The following is an 18003-nucleotide window of genomic DNA, read 5'->3' as shown; positions in this document are numbered from 1 at the left end:
TTAGAAAGACCCTTAGAAGCTGACTGAAGCATCTGGGTGCTTCTTCTTGTGCTCCTCCTGGCAAGTTTGTACAAATAATGTGTATGATGACATTTTTGCCTCTTGACTTCTTTGGATCTTTGCCCATGTTCAGTTATTTTTCCTCAGCAAGGCATAGAGTTGTTCAGTGCCTTTCTGGCTCACACTTGCCCTGGTGTTGTTTCTGTGGAGCTCAGTGTACGGCCGACACATGACATTATATCAAACTGAGATGCTTCTGCGTGGCAAGAGAAACAGTCAACAGAATGAAGAGACGACCTATATAATGGGAGAAAATATTTGTAAACTATACATCTAACAGGGGGTTAATATTTTCATTGTTTCTGAATCAATAATTTATAATAAGTTTTTTTCTTTCATTTTTATGTGGCTCTTCCTAGACCTTGGATTGTAACATGTAGTTCCTGCTGTGTGGCTTTCTGCATGTTTATAATTTTAATAGTTTCTCTTGGAGCTTTCCAACCTGTTTCCCCACCCTTCACCCCGGTATTGACTAGAAATCTATCTCAGTTCTTACTTTTTATCCCGTTGTCTCCACTCTTGCTCATTTTACCTGCCTTGGTATCTAACCACCTTTTCTATAGAGATACCTTTTGACCACTTATCCATCTCCTTTGCCCTGCTACTTCTCATTGCCTTTAACTAAAACTCTAGATTGGATGTCTCATGTTGAACATAGTGAAACTGACTTCCTTATCTTTCTCCCTAACTCCTCCTTCATACTTACCTTTGTAGTCACTGGGGAAGGTGTAGTCATAAAGCCTGGCAGTGAAAGAGATTGAACGTGGACTGACCTTTAACTCATTGTTGTCCCCAGCCCCACAATTCCTCTCCCACTAGTGTGAAGCCATACAGCTCACTTGATATTCTTCATCCTTCTTTTCTCCATTCTTAGGGATAAATGCCTAACTAAGTATAGTATGTCTGAGCTGCTGTAACCTTTTGAAAAGTAGCTGCATATTCCCTCGCTCATCTCTGTATCTTCAAAGATATTTCTTAAGTTATTTTATTACTTTCCCGGAAAAAAAATCACCTAAGGATAAACATTTCAGGGTAAAATTTTGAAAAGTTGTGAAAAATGTGTATAGGTAAATGATCAAAGCACATAGTGAGTAATGTTCTGGTAATGCATGAAAGTAACGACTGAGCGTCTGAAAGGTCAGAATTCCTGTTTACTGTGATGGAAGAGACCATGGGGTGAGCATATTTGGCAGAGCTCGGGTAGAGTAGAGATGGGAATACATTTTGGATATGATAAGTTTGAGGTATTTATTGGACCACCAAGTAGATTTGGTTATTATGTATTAATAGTATTTTTTAATCTGGAAGAATCCCTCTCCCTTGACAGTACTTTTTCGAAGAGTTCAGGTCTGTTGTCTAATAGAATGTCTCACATTCTGGATTTGTTTGATTGTTTTCTAATAATTGCTTAAGGTGAAACATGCTTTTGACAAGAATATAACGTAGGTGATATTGTGTATGTTTTATTGCATCACATAGGAGGCATATCTTGTCAGGTCGCATTAGTGCTCTTAAGTTTGATCATTTGGTTAAGCTTATGCCACCACATCTCTCCATTGTTAAGGTATTTTATCCTATTTAAGATTAGTAAGTAGGCTGGGTGTGGTCGCGCCTGCAATCCCAGCACTTTGAGAGGCAGAAGTGGGTGGATCACATGAGCCCGGGAGTTTAAGACCAACCTGGGCAACATGGTGGAGCCTCATCTCTAAAAAAATACAAAATTAGCAGGGTGTGGTGGTGTGCAACTGCAGTTCCCGCTACTCGGGAGGCTGAGGTGGGAAAATTGCTTGAGCCCAGGAGGTGGAGGTTGCAGTGACCCAAATTGTACAGCTGCACTCCAGCCTCCGTGACAGAGTGAGACTGTGTCTCGAAAATAAATAGCCAGGTGCCGTGGCTCATGCCTATAATCCCCTCACTTTGGGAGGCTCAGGCAGGCGGATCACCTGAGGTCAGGAGTTCGAGACCAGCCTGGCCAACATGGCAAAACCCCATCTCTAATAAAAATGCAAAAATTAGCTGGGCATGGTGGCTCATGCCTGTAATCCCAGCTACTTGGGAGGCTGAGGCAGGAGAATTGCTTCAACCTGGGAGGCAGAGCCTGCAGTGAGCCAAGATTGTGCCACTGTACTCCAGCCTGGGCAACAGAGACTCTGTCTCAAAAAATAAATAAATAAGATAAAAAAAATAAAATAATTAGGAAGTAATCAAGGGACAAATGTGTTAGGACACCTAATAACTTTTAACACGTTTTTATTCTCTTTACCTATTCAATACATAAACTTGAAAAACAGTTATTTCATCCTCACAGTTTTATAATAGAAGAGTTGTTTCTTGTGTAATCGGAAGTTTAGAAAGATGCTTGTCAGAATTAAAAATAAGGGATAAAATGAAGTTTGAGACAGTGTGGAAGTGCAGTGGGAGAGGGCAGTGGTAAAGCCAGCCTCAGTGGCTGTTGGTGGTTGTGTTTGCATGTGTTCAGAGGGCGGTGCTGACCACAATCTTGATGTAAAACTTTCCTGATTCCTTATAGCTATTATAAAAAAAGTTTTGCTTTTAAAAATGTAAGCAACATTATATTCTTAGTCTTCAGCGATCTTGGTTTGAGTTAATGAACTTATTTATTTTTTTACAGGTTTAAATGTGATACTGGTGTAGATCTCCTTGTTCTAAGGTAATTTTTTATTTTTTGAAAATGTATTGTATTTGTTAGTCAAGTAATTTGTCTAGAAAGTAAATTTCAGTTACTAAAATTGTATCAGTGACTAATTGACTTACCACCTGGCCTTATAGGCGTTATCTGTCATAGAGAAGATTGTTATCCTCAGGAGAATGATGGTTACTACACCTGTAGTGTACAATAATATGCTCAGTACTTGTTTGCTATAGAAAATTAGTAGGTTGTTATGGAACCTTGGGTTTACACATTTTTGGTAAATCTCAGTTTGCCTTAGGATCCTTGAGCATTGGTTTGAATGTATTAGTTTCCTAGGGCTGCTGTAACAAATACTACAAACTGGAGTGCTTAAACAGCAGACAGTTATTTTTATTCTCTTACTGGTCTGGAGGCTAGAAGTCCAAAATCAGTTTTGGCAGGGCCGTGCTCCCTCGGAAGGCTCCGGGGAGAATCCTTCCTTCCTCACCCCTGCCTGGCTTCTGGTGGTTGCCAGCAGTCCTTGGTGTTCCTTGGCTTTTAGCTGCTTCACTCCACTCCAGTTTCTGCCTCTCTCTTCAGATGGTCTTCTCCCTCTGTAGCTTTCCTCTCTGTAAATCTCCTTCTCCTTTTTTTCTTTTTATTTTGAGACAAAGTCTCAGTCTGTCACCCAGGTTGGAGTGCAGTGGCGTGATCTTGGTCCACCACAACTTCAGACTCCTGGGCTCAAGAGATCCTTCCACCTCAGCTTCCCAAGTAGCTGGGACTACAGGTGCATGCCACCACACTCAGCTAATTTTTGTAATTCTTGTAGAGGCAGGGTTTTGCCATGTTGGTCAGGCTGCTCTCAAATTCCTGGGCTCAAGCAATCCACCTGCCCCAGCCTCCCAAAGTGGGATTATAGGTGTGTAAGCCACTGTGTCCTTAATCTCCCTCTCCTTATAAAGGCACCAGTCATTGGATTTTGGGGCCCACCCTAATCAAATATGACCTTGTCTTAACTTGATTACATCTGCAATGACCCTCTTTACAAATAAAGTCACATTCACAGATCCTGGGGTTAGGACTTGAACTATCTTTTGGGGGAACACAATTCATCCCCAAACAGGTGGGAACTGGCTCATGCTGTAGTGATGTGAGGATGCGGTGATCATTTAAACCCGTAATGCCGTGTTCTAGGAGGTACTAAAATATTTTGGAATTGGTATAGAAATGAAAGTAAATGCATATTAGTTATTAGTGAGCCTTTCTAAGAAGGTGAAGGAGGTTTGAGGGAGTAATGAAAGGAAGGAAAGTTCTTCTCAACTCTTGTGTCTACCTGGTTAGTGTATATTTACTGTTCCAGTTATTGGCTTTTGTTTTGGTCATAAGTGACTGAAAAATGTAGATTACAATTAGAATGAAAGTGTTTTTAATGTGGCAGTGCATATGATAGTAGATACATGTTTGCTTTTTGGGGTTTGAGATTTGAAGTAATGTTCTTTAAATGGCCTATACTGTATGATGCTTGTGAGTAAATACGAAATCCAGATTGCATTAACTTTTTTCTTCATTCTCTTTCTCCATTTAAATAAAACAGCTATATTCATCTAACAAGCCATAAAGCCATAATGTGGTATAACATCCTTTTTGAGAGGTGAATATTATTCAATGAAAATGGCTGACAGAAGTGGGAAGATTATTCCAGGACAAGTGTATATTGAGGTGGAATATGATTATGAATATGAAGCAAAGGACAGAAAGATTGTGATAAAACAAGGGGAGCGGTACATCTTGGTGAAAAAGACCAATGATGACTGGTGGCAAGTCAAGCCAGATGAAAACTCCAAAGCGTTTTATGTGCCAGCCCAGTATGTGAAGGAGGTCACGCGCAAAGCTCTAATGCCACCTGTTAAGCAGGTAGCTGGTCTGCCAAATAACTCCACGAAAATAATGCAGAGTTTGCATCTTCAGAGATCAACAGAAAATGTGAACAAATTGCCTGAGCTTTCAAGTTTCGGAAAGCCATCATCATCTGTTCAAGGAACAGGTCTTATTCGTGATGCCAATCAGAATTTTGGACCGAGTTATAATCCAGGTCAGACTGTCAACCTAAGCCTGGACCTGACCCATAATAACGGAAAGTTTAACAATGACTCACATTCTCCTAAAGTTTCCAGCCAGAATAGGACACGCTCATTTGGTCATTTTCCTGGTCCAGAGTTCTTGGATGTAGAGAAAACTAGCTTCTCCCAGGAACAGTCTTGTGATTCCGCAGGAGAAGGCTCTGAAAGAATACATCAAGATTCTGAATCTGGTGATGAACTTAGCAGCAGCTCCACTGAACAGATAAGGGTAAGATTAAAAATAGAATGAGAAAACACTGTACCACCCTAGTGTAAATATTAGTTATAGTTTTAATTGAAATATTTGTAAGAGTTAAGACTTGTTTTGCTTTGTATTTTCAGAGTACATGGGTTCTATCCTGATTTAGAGATCTAGAAAATATGTGAAATAACTTGCGGAGTTCATAAAGGGTCACTTTTTGGTTTCCATAATTATTCTTACACCATGACAGGACTAGATCTACTTTAAGTGAGGAAACTTTTTTTCCCTTTTCTCTATTGATTATGTATAAGGCAGAGGGGATTTACTTAATTTACTCAGTGATGATATTTCTTCTAATAGAAAAAATTTTTACTCTTTTTTACCTGTACCCATTTTGACTTGTTTCCAAGAAGTCTTCAAGTAATAGTGGTTATTTGAGGAAAGATATCATTGGAATATTAACTGCTAACTTTTGTCTTAAGTGTCTAAGTATCCACACTTGATTTCACTGAGTATTAGCTTGGAAAAATTTTTCTGTGTTCCTGGTTCTTTTTTTTTTTTTTTTTTTTTTTTTTTTTTTTAAGACAAGGTCTTGCTCTGTTGCCCAGGCTGTAATACAGTGGAACAGTCATGGCTCACTGCAGCCTTCACCTCCTGGGCTCAAGTGATCTTCTCATCTCAGCTTCCCCAGTAGCTGGTACTACAGGTGTGTGTGCCACCACACCCAGCTAATTAAAAAAAATTTTTTTTTTTTTTTTTAGAGACAGGATCTCACTATGTTGCCCAGGCTGGTCACTTCCTGGGCTCAAGTGATCCTTCTGCCTTGGCCTCCCAGAGAGCTGGGATTACAGGTGTGTGTCACTGTACCTGGCTTTTTTTGTTTTCTTTTTAAACCTTTCTTTTGAGATTAGATCTATGCCATTTTATTTCTCAAGTGAAGACATTTTAAAAGTACATACATGAAATTAAAACTTGAATATATTTTGAAAAGTCTAACTTTAAGTGAATTAAAAAGTTAATGAGTTTTTGGCTTGAAGCTCAGTTGTAAGATTATTCATCAAGTCTGTGAATAATTGTGAGGTGTGCCCTTAGGTGTGGTCTGATTGTCATGGAAGTATATTCTTTCTGTAGGTTGTAATTTTTCTTGTGACATTTTGGAATGGAAATAGGAAAAAGGGAAGACTTTAGAAAAACTTCTAGTGTTTGAGATCAAGGAAGCTACGTGAAGTACCTCTGTCAGTTTATCATCGTGTGTCTTAGTTTTTGTTCAGTCTTTATGTGATCATCTGACATAGAATATATAGTCTTTCCTGGAATTTTTCTATATTTAGCTCCTCAGGGAACTAATGGGCCTTAGGAAAGACACAGGATTCCATCCAGCCATCACCACAATTTCACACTTCAAATTACATTTTATATTTATGTATGCACGCAATCGTATGTTTTTTTCATTACAGTCATCTTAAGTTCACTTCCCTGGAGTTCCATGGCTCCTAACTTCTCCTGGGGCCTTAACACTGTTTGGAAATCCTATTAGATTTCTCCAGCCAGCCCTGTTCCTAACTCTCCATGGCAGCTGTTTCAGACCTTCTCCATTTTCCTCAGTTCTCTGATTCACTTATTTTCCCCTGCTCTCATGAGAAGATAACCTTGCCTTCCTTCCACTTCACAGCAAATATGAAAGCCATGGGATGGAAACGACTTCAGCTTTGGGGAGCACATGGTTAATAGTACTGGCTTTAGATTGGAATCTGGTTCTGTATCACTTGCCATCTGTGTGATAATTGGGGAAAATTACTGAACCTCTGTGTGTTTTAGTTTCTTCATTTAAAAATTGGAGTCACAGGGTTCTTGAGGCACATAATAAATGCATTATGTATCTATTGATGTTTAATAAACTACCCCCAATTCGAGTGGCTTAAAATAGTAAACATTACCACTTGGTTCCTGTGAGTCACTGAATCAGAAGCAGCTTAGTTGGGTGATTCCGAAGGCTAGGGGTGTCTCCTGAGGTTGCAGTCTTAATGAAGGCTGGGGCTGGAGGGGCTGCTTCTGAAGATGGTTCACTCACGTGGGGCTAGTTGGGCCTCTTCATGGCTGCTTGTGTGTTGTTTCCAGTTTTCTTCAGATGGAGCAGAGAGAATGTGGTAGATATTGCATTGTCCTTTAGTCCTCATCTTTGAAATTGCCCACTGTCATATCCTATTGATTGTGCAGTTCAGCCCTGTTCTGTGTGGGAGGAGACTACACAGGGGTGTGCATATCAGGATTTGAGGATCATTGAGGAGCCTCCTTGGGGACTGGCTATAACAATAAGTATGCCATAAAATATAGCTGCCATTGTTATTATTGTTGTTATTTCTGTTATTATTTCTACCATCAGATCTATAAATATACCTGTATCAACAGTCCTCTTTTCCCCCAGTACAATGCAAGTGTTTCCTGTGCAATCAAAGAGCATTCTCTTCATATTCACTCTTCCCACATTTCACATACCTTATGCCAAAGATTATAGTATTGTGCTCGTGTGGCTTTAGACTTGTTGTTTGTCAAGTGTTTTCAGCATTTACATTTGCTCATGTTTTTCTCATCTTAGTAAAGCTCTTCTTCAACTCCGCCTTCCCGTCTGAGCATCTTTTATCTTCCTTTACCTTTATCGGCGACCCCTGGAAAGACGGATATGTATTTGCTTTTCTGCACTTGCTCATTTCCACTCACTTGATAACTTCTCCAGTGTGGTTTCTGGCTTCACCACACCACCCAAACTGTTTCTGCTAAATATACTCATAGTTTCATTGTTGATACATTTACAAGGCAGTTAAAAGAATTTTAGTGTGCTCTTGTAGTCCCAGCTATGCAGGAGGCTGCGGTGGGAGGATCACTTGAGGCCAGGAGTTTGAGACCAGCCTGAGTGACATAGTGAGACCTCGTCTCTAAAAAACAAGAACCAAAAAACCCCACAAAATTTTATACATTATTTATACAATTATCACAGCCAACAAGATTAATAATCAGATGCCAAATTTAAATAATTTTTTTTTCAGGCATAGCAAGGGTGTAAATATTACTAATTTCCAGTGTATGGCTTGATGAATTTTTACTTAGGTATACATTCTGTAACCAGTCTTGAGCCCCTTCCTTGTCAATATCACACCCTCAGCTCGTATGTCTTTCTTAGGAGGTTTTCATTTTCCTGACTTATATCACTACTGATCAGTCTTCTTTAACTAAACTTTTCATTTTGAGAGAATTGTAGATTCATAAGCAGTTGTAAGAAATAATTTGGAGGCCAGGTGTGGTGGCACATGCTTGTAATCCCAGCACTTTTGAGAGGCTGAGGTGGGAGGATCACCTGGGCCCAGGAGTTCGAGACTAAATTGAGAAACATGGCAAAACTCTGTCTCCACAAAAAATACAAAAATCAGTTGGGTGTAGTGGCATGTGACTGTAGTCCCAGCTACTTGGGAGGCTGAGGTGGGAGGATCATTTGAGCCCAGGAGGCAGAGGTTGCAATGACCCGAGATTGCACCATTGCACTCCAGCTTGGGCAACAGAGTGAGACCCTGTCTCAAAATAATAATTTGGACAGGTCTCTTGTACCCTCTATCCAGTTACCTTTAGTGATAGCATCCTGCAAAACTATACTGTAATATCACGATCGGGGGTTTCATATTGGTACAGTTAATATGCTGAGCATTTCCATCACCACAGGAATCCTGTATGTTGCCCTTTTACAGCCATAACTAATTCCCTCCCACCTTAACCCTCCTTAACCCCGATCACCACTCATCTGTTTTCCATTGCTGTACTTTTGTCATTTGAAGAATTTTATATAAATGGAATCATACCTTTGGGGATTGGCCTTTCATTCAGTATAGCTCTGTAGATTGATCCAGGCTGCTGTGTGTTATCAATAGTTAGTTCTTTTTGTTGCTGAGTGGTATTCTATGGTATGGATGTACCATAGTTTATTTAACCATTTATCCATAAAAGAATATCTAGGTTGTTTCCAGTTTTTGGCTGTTGCAAACAAAGCTGCTATGAACATTTCTGTACAGGTTTTTATGTGAATATAACTTTTCATTTCTTTGGGATAAATGCCTACAAGTATAATTGCTGTTCATAAAGTAGTTGCATGGTTAGTTTTTAGAAAATAGTCCCAAGTGTTTTTACAGAGTGACTGTATCATTTTAAATTCCCACCAGCAACATATGAGTAATCCAGTTCCTCTGCGTGCTCACCAGCATTTGGTGTTGTCACTATTTTTTTATTTTAGCCTTTCTGATAGGTGGGTAATGATATCTCATTTTGATTTTGATGTGCATTTCTCTAATGGGTACTGATGTTGAATATGTTTTCATGTGTTTATTTGCCATTGATATATCCTCTTCATTGAAATGTTTCTGCATGTTTTTTGCCCATTTTCGAATTGGATTGTTTTGGTTTTTTTACTGTTGAATTTTGAGAGTTTTTTTTTTTTACATAGTTTAGATACTAGCCATTTGCCAAATACATGGTTTGCAGATATTTTCTCCCAGCATGTAGCTTGCCTTTTCTTCCTCTTGATAGTGTCTTTGCAGAGCACAAGTTTTTAACTTTGATGAAGTCTTGTTTACTGGTTTTTCCTTGTGTGGAATCATGGTTTTGTGTTAAGTCCAAGAATTAGTTTTAACTTTGTTGAAGTCCAGTTTATCCGTTTTCCCTTTTATAGATCATGCTTTTATATCAAGTATAAGAACTCTAGCTATATTAGGCTTCTCCAGAGAAATAGAACTGATAAGGTTGTGTATGTGTGTGTGTATACAGTCATGCGCCGCATAATGACATTTCAGTCAATGATGGACTGCATGTATGACGACGGTACCAGAAGATAATAATGCTGTATTCTTACCGTTCATTTCTATGTTGAGATACACAAATACTTACCATTTTGTTCCAGTTGCCTACAGTATTCAGTGCAATAATATATTGTAAAAGCTTGTAGCCTAGGAGCAATAGGCTATACCATCTAACTTAGGTGTGTAGTAGGCTATACCATCTCGTTTTGTGTAAGAACACTCTGTGAAAGTCAAAGATGAAATTGACTGTTACATTTCTCAGAAAATATCCCCGTCGTTAAGTGATGCATGAAGTCCAGAATTTGCAGGGTGGACTGACAGGCTAGAGACTCAGGGAAGAGCTGATGTTGCACTTCAAATTGATAGGCTGTCTGGTGGCAGAATTTCTCTTTGCTTGAGGTAGGTCAGTCTGTTGTTCTATTCAGGCCTTCATTTGATTGGATGAGGCCCACTCACATTCTGGGGGGCAATCTACTTTACTCTCAGTCCACATTTAAAAGTGTTAGTTTCATCCAAAAAAAACACTGTCACAGAAACTTTCAGAATAATGGAAATATCTGGGTACTGTGGCCCAGCCCATTTGACACATACAGTTAACCATCACAGAAGCCTTAGATCCTGAATGCTTTATTTTTTTTTAAGTTTATAGTTTCACATTTTATGTTTGAATTTGTGATCCATTTTGAGTTTAATTTTTTTTTTTTTTTTGAGATGGGGTCTTAGTCTGTCACCTAGGCTGGAGTGCAGTGGCACGATTATAGCTCATTACAACCTTGAACCACTGAGCTCAAGTGATCTTCTCAGCCTCATGAGTAGTTGCGACTACAGGCATGTGCCACCATGCCCAGCTAGTTATAATTTTTTTGTAGAGATAGAGTTTCACTGTGTTGCCCAGGCTAGTCTTGAACCCCTGGCCTCAAGTGATACTCATGCCTCAGCCTCCCAGTGTGTTGGGATTATAGGCATGAGTCACTGCGCCTGGCCATGAGTTTAGTATTATTTTATATAAGGTGTGAGCCTTAGATCAAGATTCTTTTTTTTTTTTTTGCCTATGGATATCTAATTGTTATAGTACCATTTGTTGAAAAGGCTGTCTTTCCTCCAATAAATTGTCTTCTACCTTGTTTAAAAATAATTTGGGCCCCTTTGTGTGCGTCTATTTCTGGGTCCTCTATTCTGTTTCATTCATATATGTCCTTTCTTTAATACCATGCAGTCTTATTTACCATAGCTATACAGTAAGTCTCGAAATCAGATAAACTGATTCCTCTCACTTTATTCTTCTTTTTCAGAATTGTTTTAGCTATTGTGGTAGGCTAAATAATACTTACCAAAGATAATAGGTCCTAATTCCTGGAACCTGGGAATGTTACCTTATTTGGGAAAGAGGTTTTTGCAGTTGTGATTAAGTTAAGGATCTTGACGAGATTATCCTAAACCCTCCATGTAATCACAGATGTCTTTATGAGAGAGGTAGAGGGCACTGCACACAGAGAAGGCTACGTGAAGAAGAAACAGATTTGAAGATGCTGGCCTTCAAGATAGGAGTGACGTGACCACAAGCCAAGGAATGCGCCAGCAGCCACAAGAAGCTGGAAGAAGGAAAGAGGGAATTCTTCCCTAGAGCCTCTGGTATGCACATACAAGAGCATCAGAATTGATAACTTGTACCTCTGTGGACTATGACTTTATCAACTAGAATAAAGTATTTATAGTAGTAGAATATAGTAACTTTAGTTTTACAGATTCTGCACATTTTCAGAGGTTTTGAGATTAGCACCTTTTCCTTCATCCTGGTTTAAGGAGGTAGTTTCAAACTTTTTTTTTTTTTTTGAGACCAGGTTTTTGCTCTGTCACCCAAGCCTGGAGTACAGTGATGTGATCTCGCCTCACTGCAACCTTCCACCTCCCAGGCTCAGGTGATCCTCCTGCCTCAGCTTCCCGAGTAGCTGGGACCAGGCATCCACCACCATTCCCAGCTAATTTTTTTGTATTTTTAGTAGAGATGGGGTTTCACCATGTTGGCCAGGCTGGTCTCAAATTCCTGACCTCAAGTGATCCTCCCGCCTCTGTCTCCCGAAGTGCTGGGATTACAGGCATGAACCACTGAGTCCAACCAGTTTCTTTTTCTTTTCTTTTTTTTTTTTTTTTTTTTGAGACGGATTCTTGCTGTCACCCAGGCTGGAGTGCAGTGGTGCAATCTTGGCTCACTGTAGTCTCTGCCTCCCAGGTTCAAGCGATTCTCCCGCCTTAGCCTCCTCAGTAGCTGGGATTACAGGCGCACCACCATGCCCAGCTAATTTTTTGTATTTTTAGTAGAGACGGGGTTTTGCCATGCTGGCCAAGGCCAGTGTCGATCTCCTGACCTCAGGTGATCAGCCCGCCTCAGCCTCTCAAAGTGCTGGGATTACAGGCTTGAGCTGCTGAGCCTGGCCCAGTTTCATACATTTTTAATAAAGTTAGGTTGTTTTGTCATAGTCTGCATTCTGTCCTGGAATTCCCGACCCACCTCAAATGCCTACATTAAAAAAAAAATTTGCATACATTTGGGTTCATTCTTTGTGTGGTAAACTTAAATGGGTTTTAACAAATGCACAATATTGGGTATCCACAATTACAGCACCATACAGGATGTAATTACCACCTTAACATCCTCTGTGTTTCACCTTCCTTCCCTCACACTTCTGGCAACCAGTCATCTATTGACCCTCATTGTAGTTTTGTCTATTCTAGAATGTCTTTTAATTGGAATTACACAGTAGGTAGCCTTTTCAGGTTGGCTTCTTTCACTTAGGAGTGTGTATTTAAGATTCATCCATGCCATCTCATGGCCTGATAGCTCATTTCTTTTTATTGCTGTATAATCTAATTGTGTGGATCTATCACAGTTTATCCATTTATCTATTGAGTGATGTCTTGGTTGCTCCCAGTTTTTGTTGGTTATTAATAAAACTGCGATGAACATTCATGAGCAGATTCAAATCAGATGGGTAAATCCTTAAGAACATGATGTATGGTATGTTTAACTCTGTTTAGTGTGGTATGACTCTGTTTAGCTTTGTAAGAAACTGTCAAACTGTCTTTCTAAGTGGTTTTTCTATTTTGTATTCCCATCAGCAATGGATGAGAGTTGTACCACATATTCACCAGCATTTGGTATTATTAGTTTTTTGGATTTCACCCATTCTAATACATGTAAAGTATCTCATTGTTTTAGTTTGTATTTCCTAATTGCAAATAATGTTGAGCATCTTTTCATATGCTTATTATTTGCCATCTTTATGTATTCTTTGGTGAAGTGCCTATTCAGGTCTTTTGTCAGTTTTTAATTGGGTTGTTTTCTTATTGATGAGTTTTAAGAGTTCCTTGTATATTTTGAATGTAAATTCCTTAATCAGATATATGTTTTACAAATACTTCCAGTCTGTAGCTTGTCTTTTCATTCTCTTGACAGTGACTTTTGTAGAGCAAAAGTTTTCAATTTTAATAAAGTACAAAACTAAACAATTATTTTTCTCATGGATCATATTTTTACTGTTGTATCTAAAAACTCATTGCCAAACCAAAAGTCACCTAGATTTTCTGTTTCACTTCTAGAATTTTTATAGTTTCTCACCTTAAATATAGGCCTGTGATCCATTTTTAGTTAATTTTTGTGAAAGGTGTAAGGTCTTTAGGTTCATTTTCTTTGCATATATCCATCTAATTGTTTCACCACCGTTTGTTGAAAAAGACTTTTCTTTCTCCATGGAATTGACTTTGTTCCTTTGTCAAAGATCAAGTGGCTATATTTTTGTGGGTATGTTTCTGAACTTTTTATTCTGTTCCATTGATCTCTGTGTCATTCTTTTGCTAATACCATGCTGTCTGGATTAATGTAGTTTTAATATAGTAAGTGTTGAAAGTAACTAATATGTGTCTTCCTACTTGGTTGTACTTCAGTATTGTGTTGGCTGTTCTAAGCCTTTTGCTTTTCCATGTAAGGTTTAAATTTCGCTTTGTCCATATCTACAAAATAGTTTGTTGGAATTTTAATTGGAATTGGGTTGAATCTACAGATCAAACTGGAAAGAATTGACATCTTAACACTATAGTCTTGTAATCCATAGACAAGGACTATGTCTTCATTTATTTAGACTGTTTTTGATAACGTTCATTAGAGTTTTGTAGTTTTCTGTACCCTTTAGCTATCACCCCGCTGTCGTCTATGGTCCTCAGCACCAAGCAACCATTAATCTATTCTCTATCTCCATAGATTTTCCGATTCTGGACCTTTTATTTTAGTGGAATCATATTTATGTGGTCTTTTGTGACTGCTTTCTTGCACTTGACTAAATGTTTTCAACGTTCAGCCATGTTGTATGTAGCATGTATCAGTACTGCATTCCTTTTCGTGGTGGAATAATATTCTATTGTTTATCCATCTGCGACTTTTGGAGCATTTTGATTGTTGCCACCTTTTTTGGCTAGTATGAATAATTCTGCTATAAACGTCTGTGGACGTGTTTTTTTTGTTTGTTGTCGTTACACACTTTTATTGTTGTGAGAACATCACAAAGTGTACTTACACAAATCTAGATGGTCTGTCCTCCTCCACACCCAGGCTAGATGGTGTAGCCCATTGTTCCTAGGCTACAAACCTATACGGCATGTGACTGTCTTGAATACTGTAGGCAATTATAACACAGTGCTAAGTATTTGTGTATCTAAACATAGAAAAGGTACAGCAAAAATACAGTATTATAATCTTATGGGACCACGTTTGTGTATGTGGTCCACCATTACTGAAACGTTGTTATTCAGCATATGACTGCATATAAAAATGCAATTGGGCCATGTGCGGTGCTCACGCCTGTAATCCCAGCACTTTGGGAGACCGAGGTGGGCAGATCACAAGGTCAAGAGATCAGGACATCCCACCAGCAATGCATTAGGGTTCCAATTTTTCCACATCCTTGTCAATACTTTTTATTATCTGGCTTTTTGCTTATGGTTATTCTAGTGAGTCGGAAGTGTCTGATTGTGGTTTTAATTTGCATTTGCCTCATGATTAATGACGTTGAGCATCTTTTCATATGTTCATTTGCTATTTATATATTTTCCTTGGAGACATGTTTATTCAAATTCTTGGCACATTTTTAAGTTGTGTTGCCTTATTATTGAGTTGTAAGAATTCGTTATATAGTTTAGGTAGAGGTCACTTACCAAATGTATGATTTGCAAATATTTTCTCCCATCTCCCATTCTGTAGTTGTTGAGACAAGGTTTTGCTCTCTTGCCCAGGATGGAGTGCAGTGGTGCGATCATGGCTTACTGCAGCCTTGACCTCCTGGGTTCAAGCGATTTTCCCACCTCAGCCTCCCAAGTAGCTGGGACAGCAGGCTCAAAAACAAGCCTGGCTAGTTTTTGTATTTTTTGTAGAGATGGGATTTTACCTTGTTGCCCACGCTGGCCTCAAACTCCTGGGCGCAAGCGATCTGCCTGCCTTGGCCTCCCAAAGTGCTGGGATTACAGGAGTGAGCCACTGCGCCCAGCCTAAATAGTAGATATTTTCAGTTTCCCGTCTAATAGTTCCATCTCTGCCACAGCTGAGTTTGATTCTGATGCTTGCTTTGTTTCTTCATGCTGTTTTTTTCTTGCCTTTTGGCATGCCTTGCAATTTTTGGTTGAAAGCCAGACATATATCAGGTGATAGGAACTGAAGTGGGGGTATTGGGTTAATCTGAGTAGAAACTGGATTGCCTTTAATGTTCGCTGTAGTTGTAGGTACCAGAGGCTTTAAATTCTTCAGACATCAGTGTTTTAGTCTCTAAGAGATTTTCTTTAGTATCTACTTAAGGTAGGCCCCCCTCCCCACCCAACTCCCACCCTGTGTACCTCAGTTCACTGTTAATGTGCTGGAGGCCTGTTGGAGTGGTGGTAAAGTGTGAGGAAGGGGATAGTGTTCTGTTAGGATTAAATCTTAGCCTTTTAGTGTGTATGTGTCATGAGCTGTGAATTTCACAAGTGTCTCTTAGTTTACCCTTTCTCTTAGGCAAGACCAAGGATGTGGAGTCTGGGAAGTGCCCTTTCCTCAGGTCAGATAAGGCTCTGGTAAACCCTTTTAAGTCTTTGTAAGTCTAGGAAGTAAGTCTTTGTTATGATGAATGCCTTGGGCTTATTTCATACTAGTTATTTTTTCCCTCCCCTTGTCAGAGCTATGGGAGTATCTTCTTGGCTCTTTACTGTAGGAAGCTGGTGTTGTTTTTGGAAGTAAACCCTGCAAAAGTATAAGGTCTTTCTTTCAAGACTGCCACTCCTAGAAGTTAGTCATTCTCATCCTAGTCCACACTTAGCCTCCAGCAATTCATTGAAATGACCATTTAAATGTTCCTTCCAGTTTATGGCTCTAGGGTTTCTGTTCCAGGGAAATAGATCTGTGTGACTCTGAATTTGCCTTGCTCTCCAAATTTTGGGGTAGTGGTTTGACACGTGACTTTGGTTCTGTAATGGGTCCTAGAAATAATTATTTTCAGTTTGTTCAGCTTTTATCTTGATGTTAGGATGAGAATGATGACTTCCCAGCTTGTTACATGTCTGAGCTAAAATAGGAAGTTCTACAGTTGATTTTCATGTTCATCTTGTATCTTGCCACCTTGCCTAACTCACTCACTGATTTTATGAGATGTTTTTATATGGTTTATTAAGAACCATACACTTTGCTGAAGCCCTTTTTTCCCCCTCATAATCACATTGATGTTCCTTTAATATGTGTGTCTTACCAATCTTAAGTATCAAGTTTCCCAGGTCCCTATCATTAGAAAGTATGATCTGAAACTGGGGAGTAGAAATGATAGGACTTTTCTCTATGAGGCTGACACGATGCCAGAAGGAAAAGTGATAACTGACAACCTGACATTTAGGAAGAAGGCCAGAAATCTATAAAGCTTAGAATCATATTATTTTTAAAATGCAATAATGAGTTTTTATGATGATGACCATAAATCTAGAAATGTTTACATTTGTTATATACTAGCTTTTTTTTTTTTTTTTTGCAAAGCAAAAAAAGTTTAATGATGTCCTGGATCACATCCATTATTTTATTTTATTTATATATATATTTTTATTATACTTTAAGTTCTTGGGTACATCTGCACAATGTGCAGGTTTGTTACATATGTATACATGGGCCATGTTGGTGTGCTGCACCCATTAACTCATCATTTACATTAGGTATATCTCCTAATGCTATCCCTCCCCACTCCCCCCACCCCACAACAGGCCCTGGTGTGTGATGTTCCCCTTCCTGTGTCCAAGTGTTCTCATTGTTCATTTCCCATCTGTGAGTGAGAACATGCGGTGTTTGGTTTTTTGTGCTTGCGATAGTTTGCTGAGAATGATGGTTTCCAGCTTCATCCATGCCCCTACAAAGGACATGAACTCATCATTTTTTATGGCTGCATAGTATTCCATGGTGTATATGTGCCACATTTTCTTAATCCAGTCTATCATTGTTGGACATTTGGGTTGGTTCCAAGTCTTTGCTATTGTGAATAATGCCGCAATAAACATACGTGTGCATGTGTCTTTATAGCAGCATGATTTATAATTCTTGGGGTATATACCCAGTAATGGGTTGGCTGGGTCAAATGGTATTTCTAGTTCTAGATCCTTGAGGAATTGCCACACTGCCTTCCACAATGGTTGAACTAGTTTACAGTCCCACCAATGTAAAAGTGTTCCTATTTCTCCACATCCTCTCCAGCACTTGTTGTTTCCTGACTTTTTAATGATTGCCATTCTAACTGGTGTGAGATGGTATCTCATTGTGGTTTTGATTTGCATTTCTCTGATGGCCAGTGATGATGAGCATTTTTTCATGTGTCTGTTGGCTGCATTAATGTCTTCTTTTGAGAAGTGTCTGTTTATATCCTTTGCCCGCTTGTTGATGGGGTTGTTTTTTTCTTGTAAATTTGTTTAAGTTCTTTGTAGATTCTGGATATTAGCCCTTTGTCAGATGAGTAGATTGCAAAAATTTTCTCCCATTCTGTAGGTTGCCTGTTCACTCTGATGGTAGTTTCTTTTGCTGTGCAGAAGCTCTTTAGTTTAATTAGATCCCATTTGTCAATTTTGGCTTTTGTTGCCATTGCTTTTGGTGTTTTAGACATG

General features: G+C 39.1%; 1 protein-coding gene across 14 annotated transcripts in view; it reads left to right on the top strand.

The window, feature by feature from the left end:
* ARHGAP12 (Rho GTPase activating protein 12) overlaps positions 1-18003 on the top strand; it is a 128347-nt gene that overhangs the window by 21705 nt on the left and 88639 nt on the right. For all 14 annotated transcript variants that reach the window (XM_009245242.4, XM_063727268.1, XM_063727267.1 and 11 more), the window contains exons 2-3: positions 2693-2731; positions 4290-5044. In XM_009245242.4, the coding sequence (XP_009243517.2) occupies positions 4361-5044 (684 nt within the window). In that variant the 5' untranslated portion in view covers positions 2693-2731; positions 4290-4360. The remainder of the gene's footprint in view (positions 1-2692; positions 2732-4289; positions 5045-18003) is intronic.

This window comes from Pongo abelii, chromosome 8 (genome assembly GCF_028885655.2).
Source record: "Pongo abelii isolate AG06213 chromosome 8, NHGRI_mPonAbe1-v2.0_pri, whole genome shotgun sequence".
In the NCBI taxonomy this organism is placed as follows: Eukaryota; Metazoa; Chordata; class Mammalia; order Primates; family Hominidae; genus Pongo; species Pongo abelii.
Note: the sequence above shows the minus strand (reverse complement) of the source record. Positions and strands in the feature narration are given on the sequence as shown.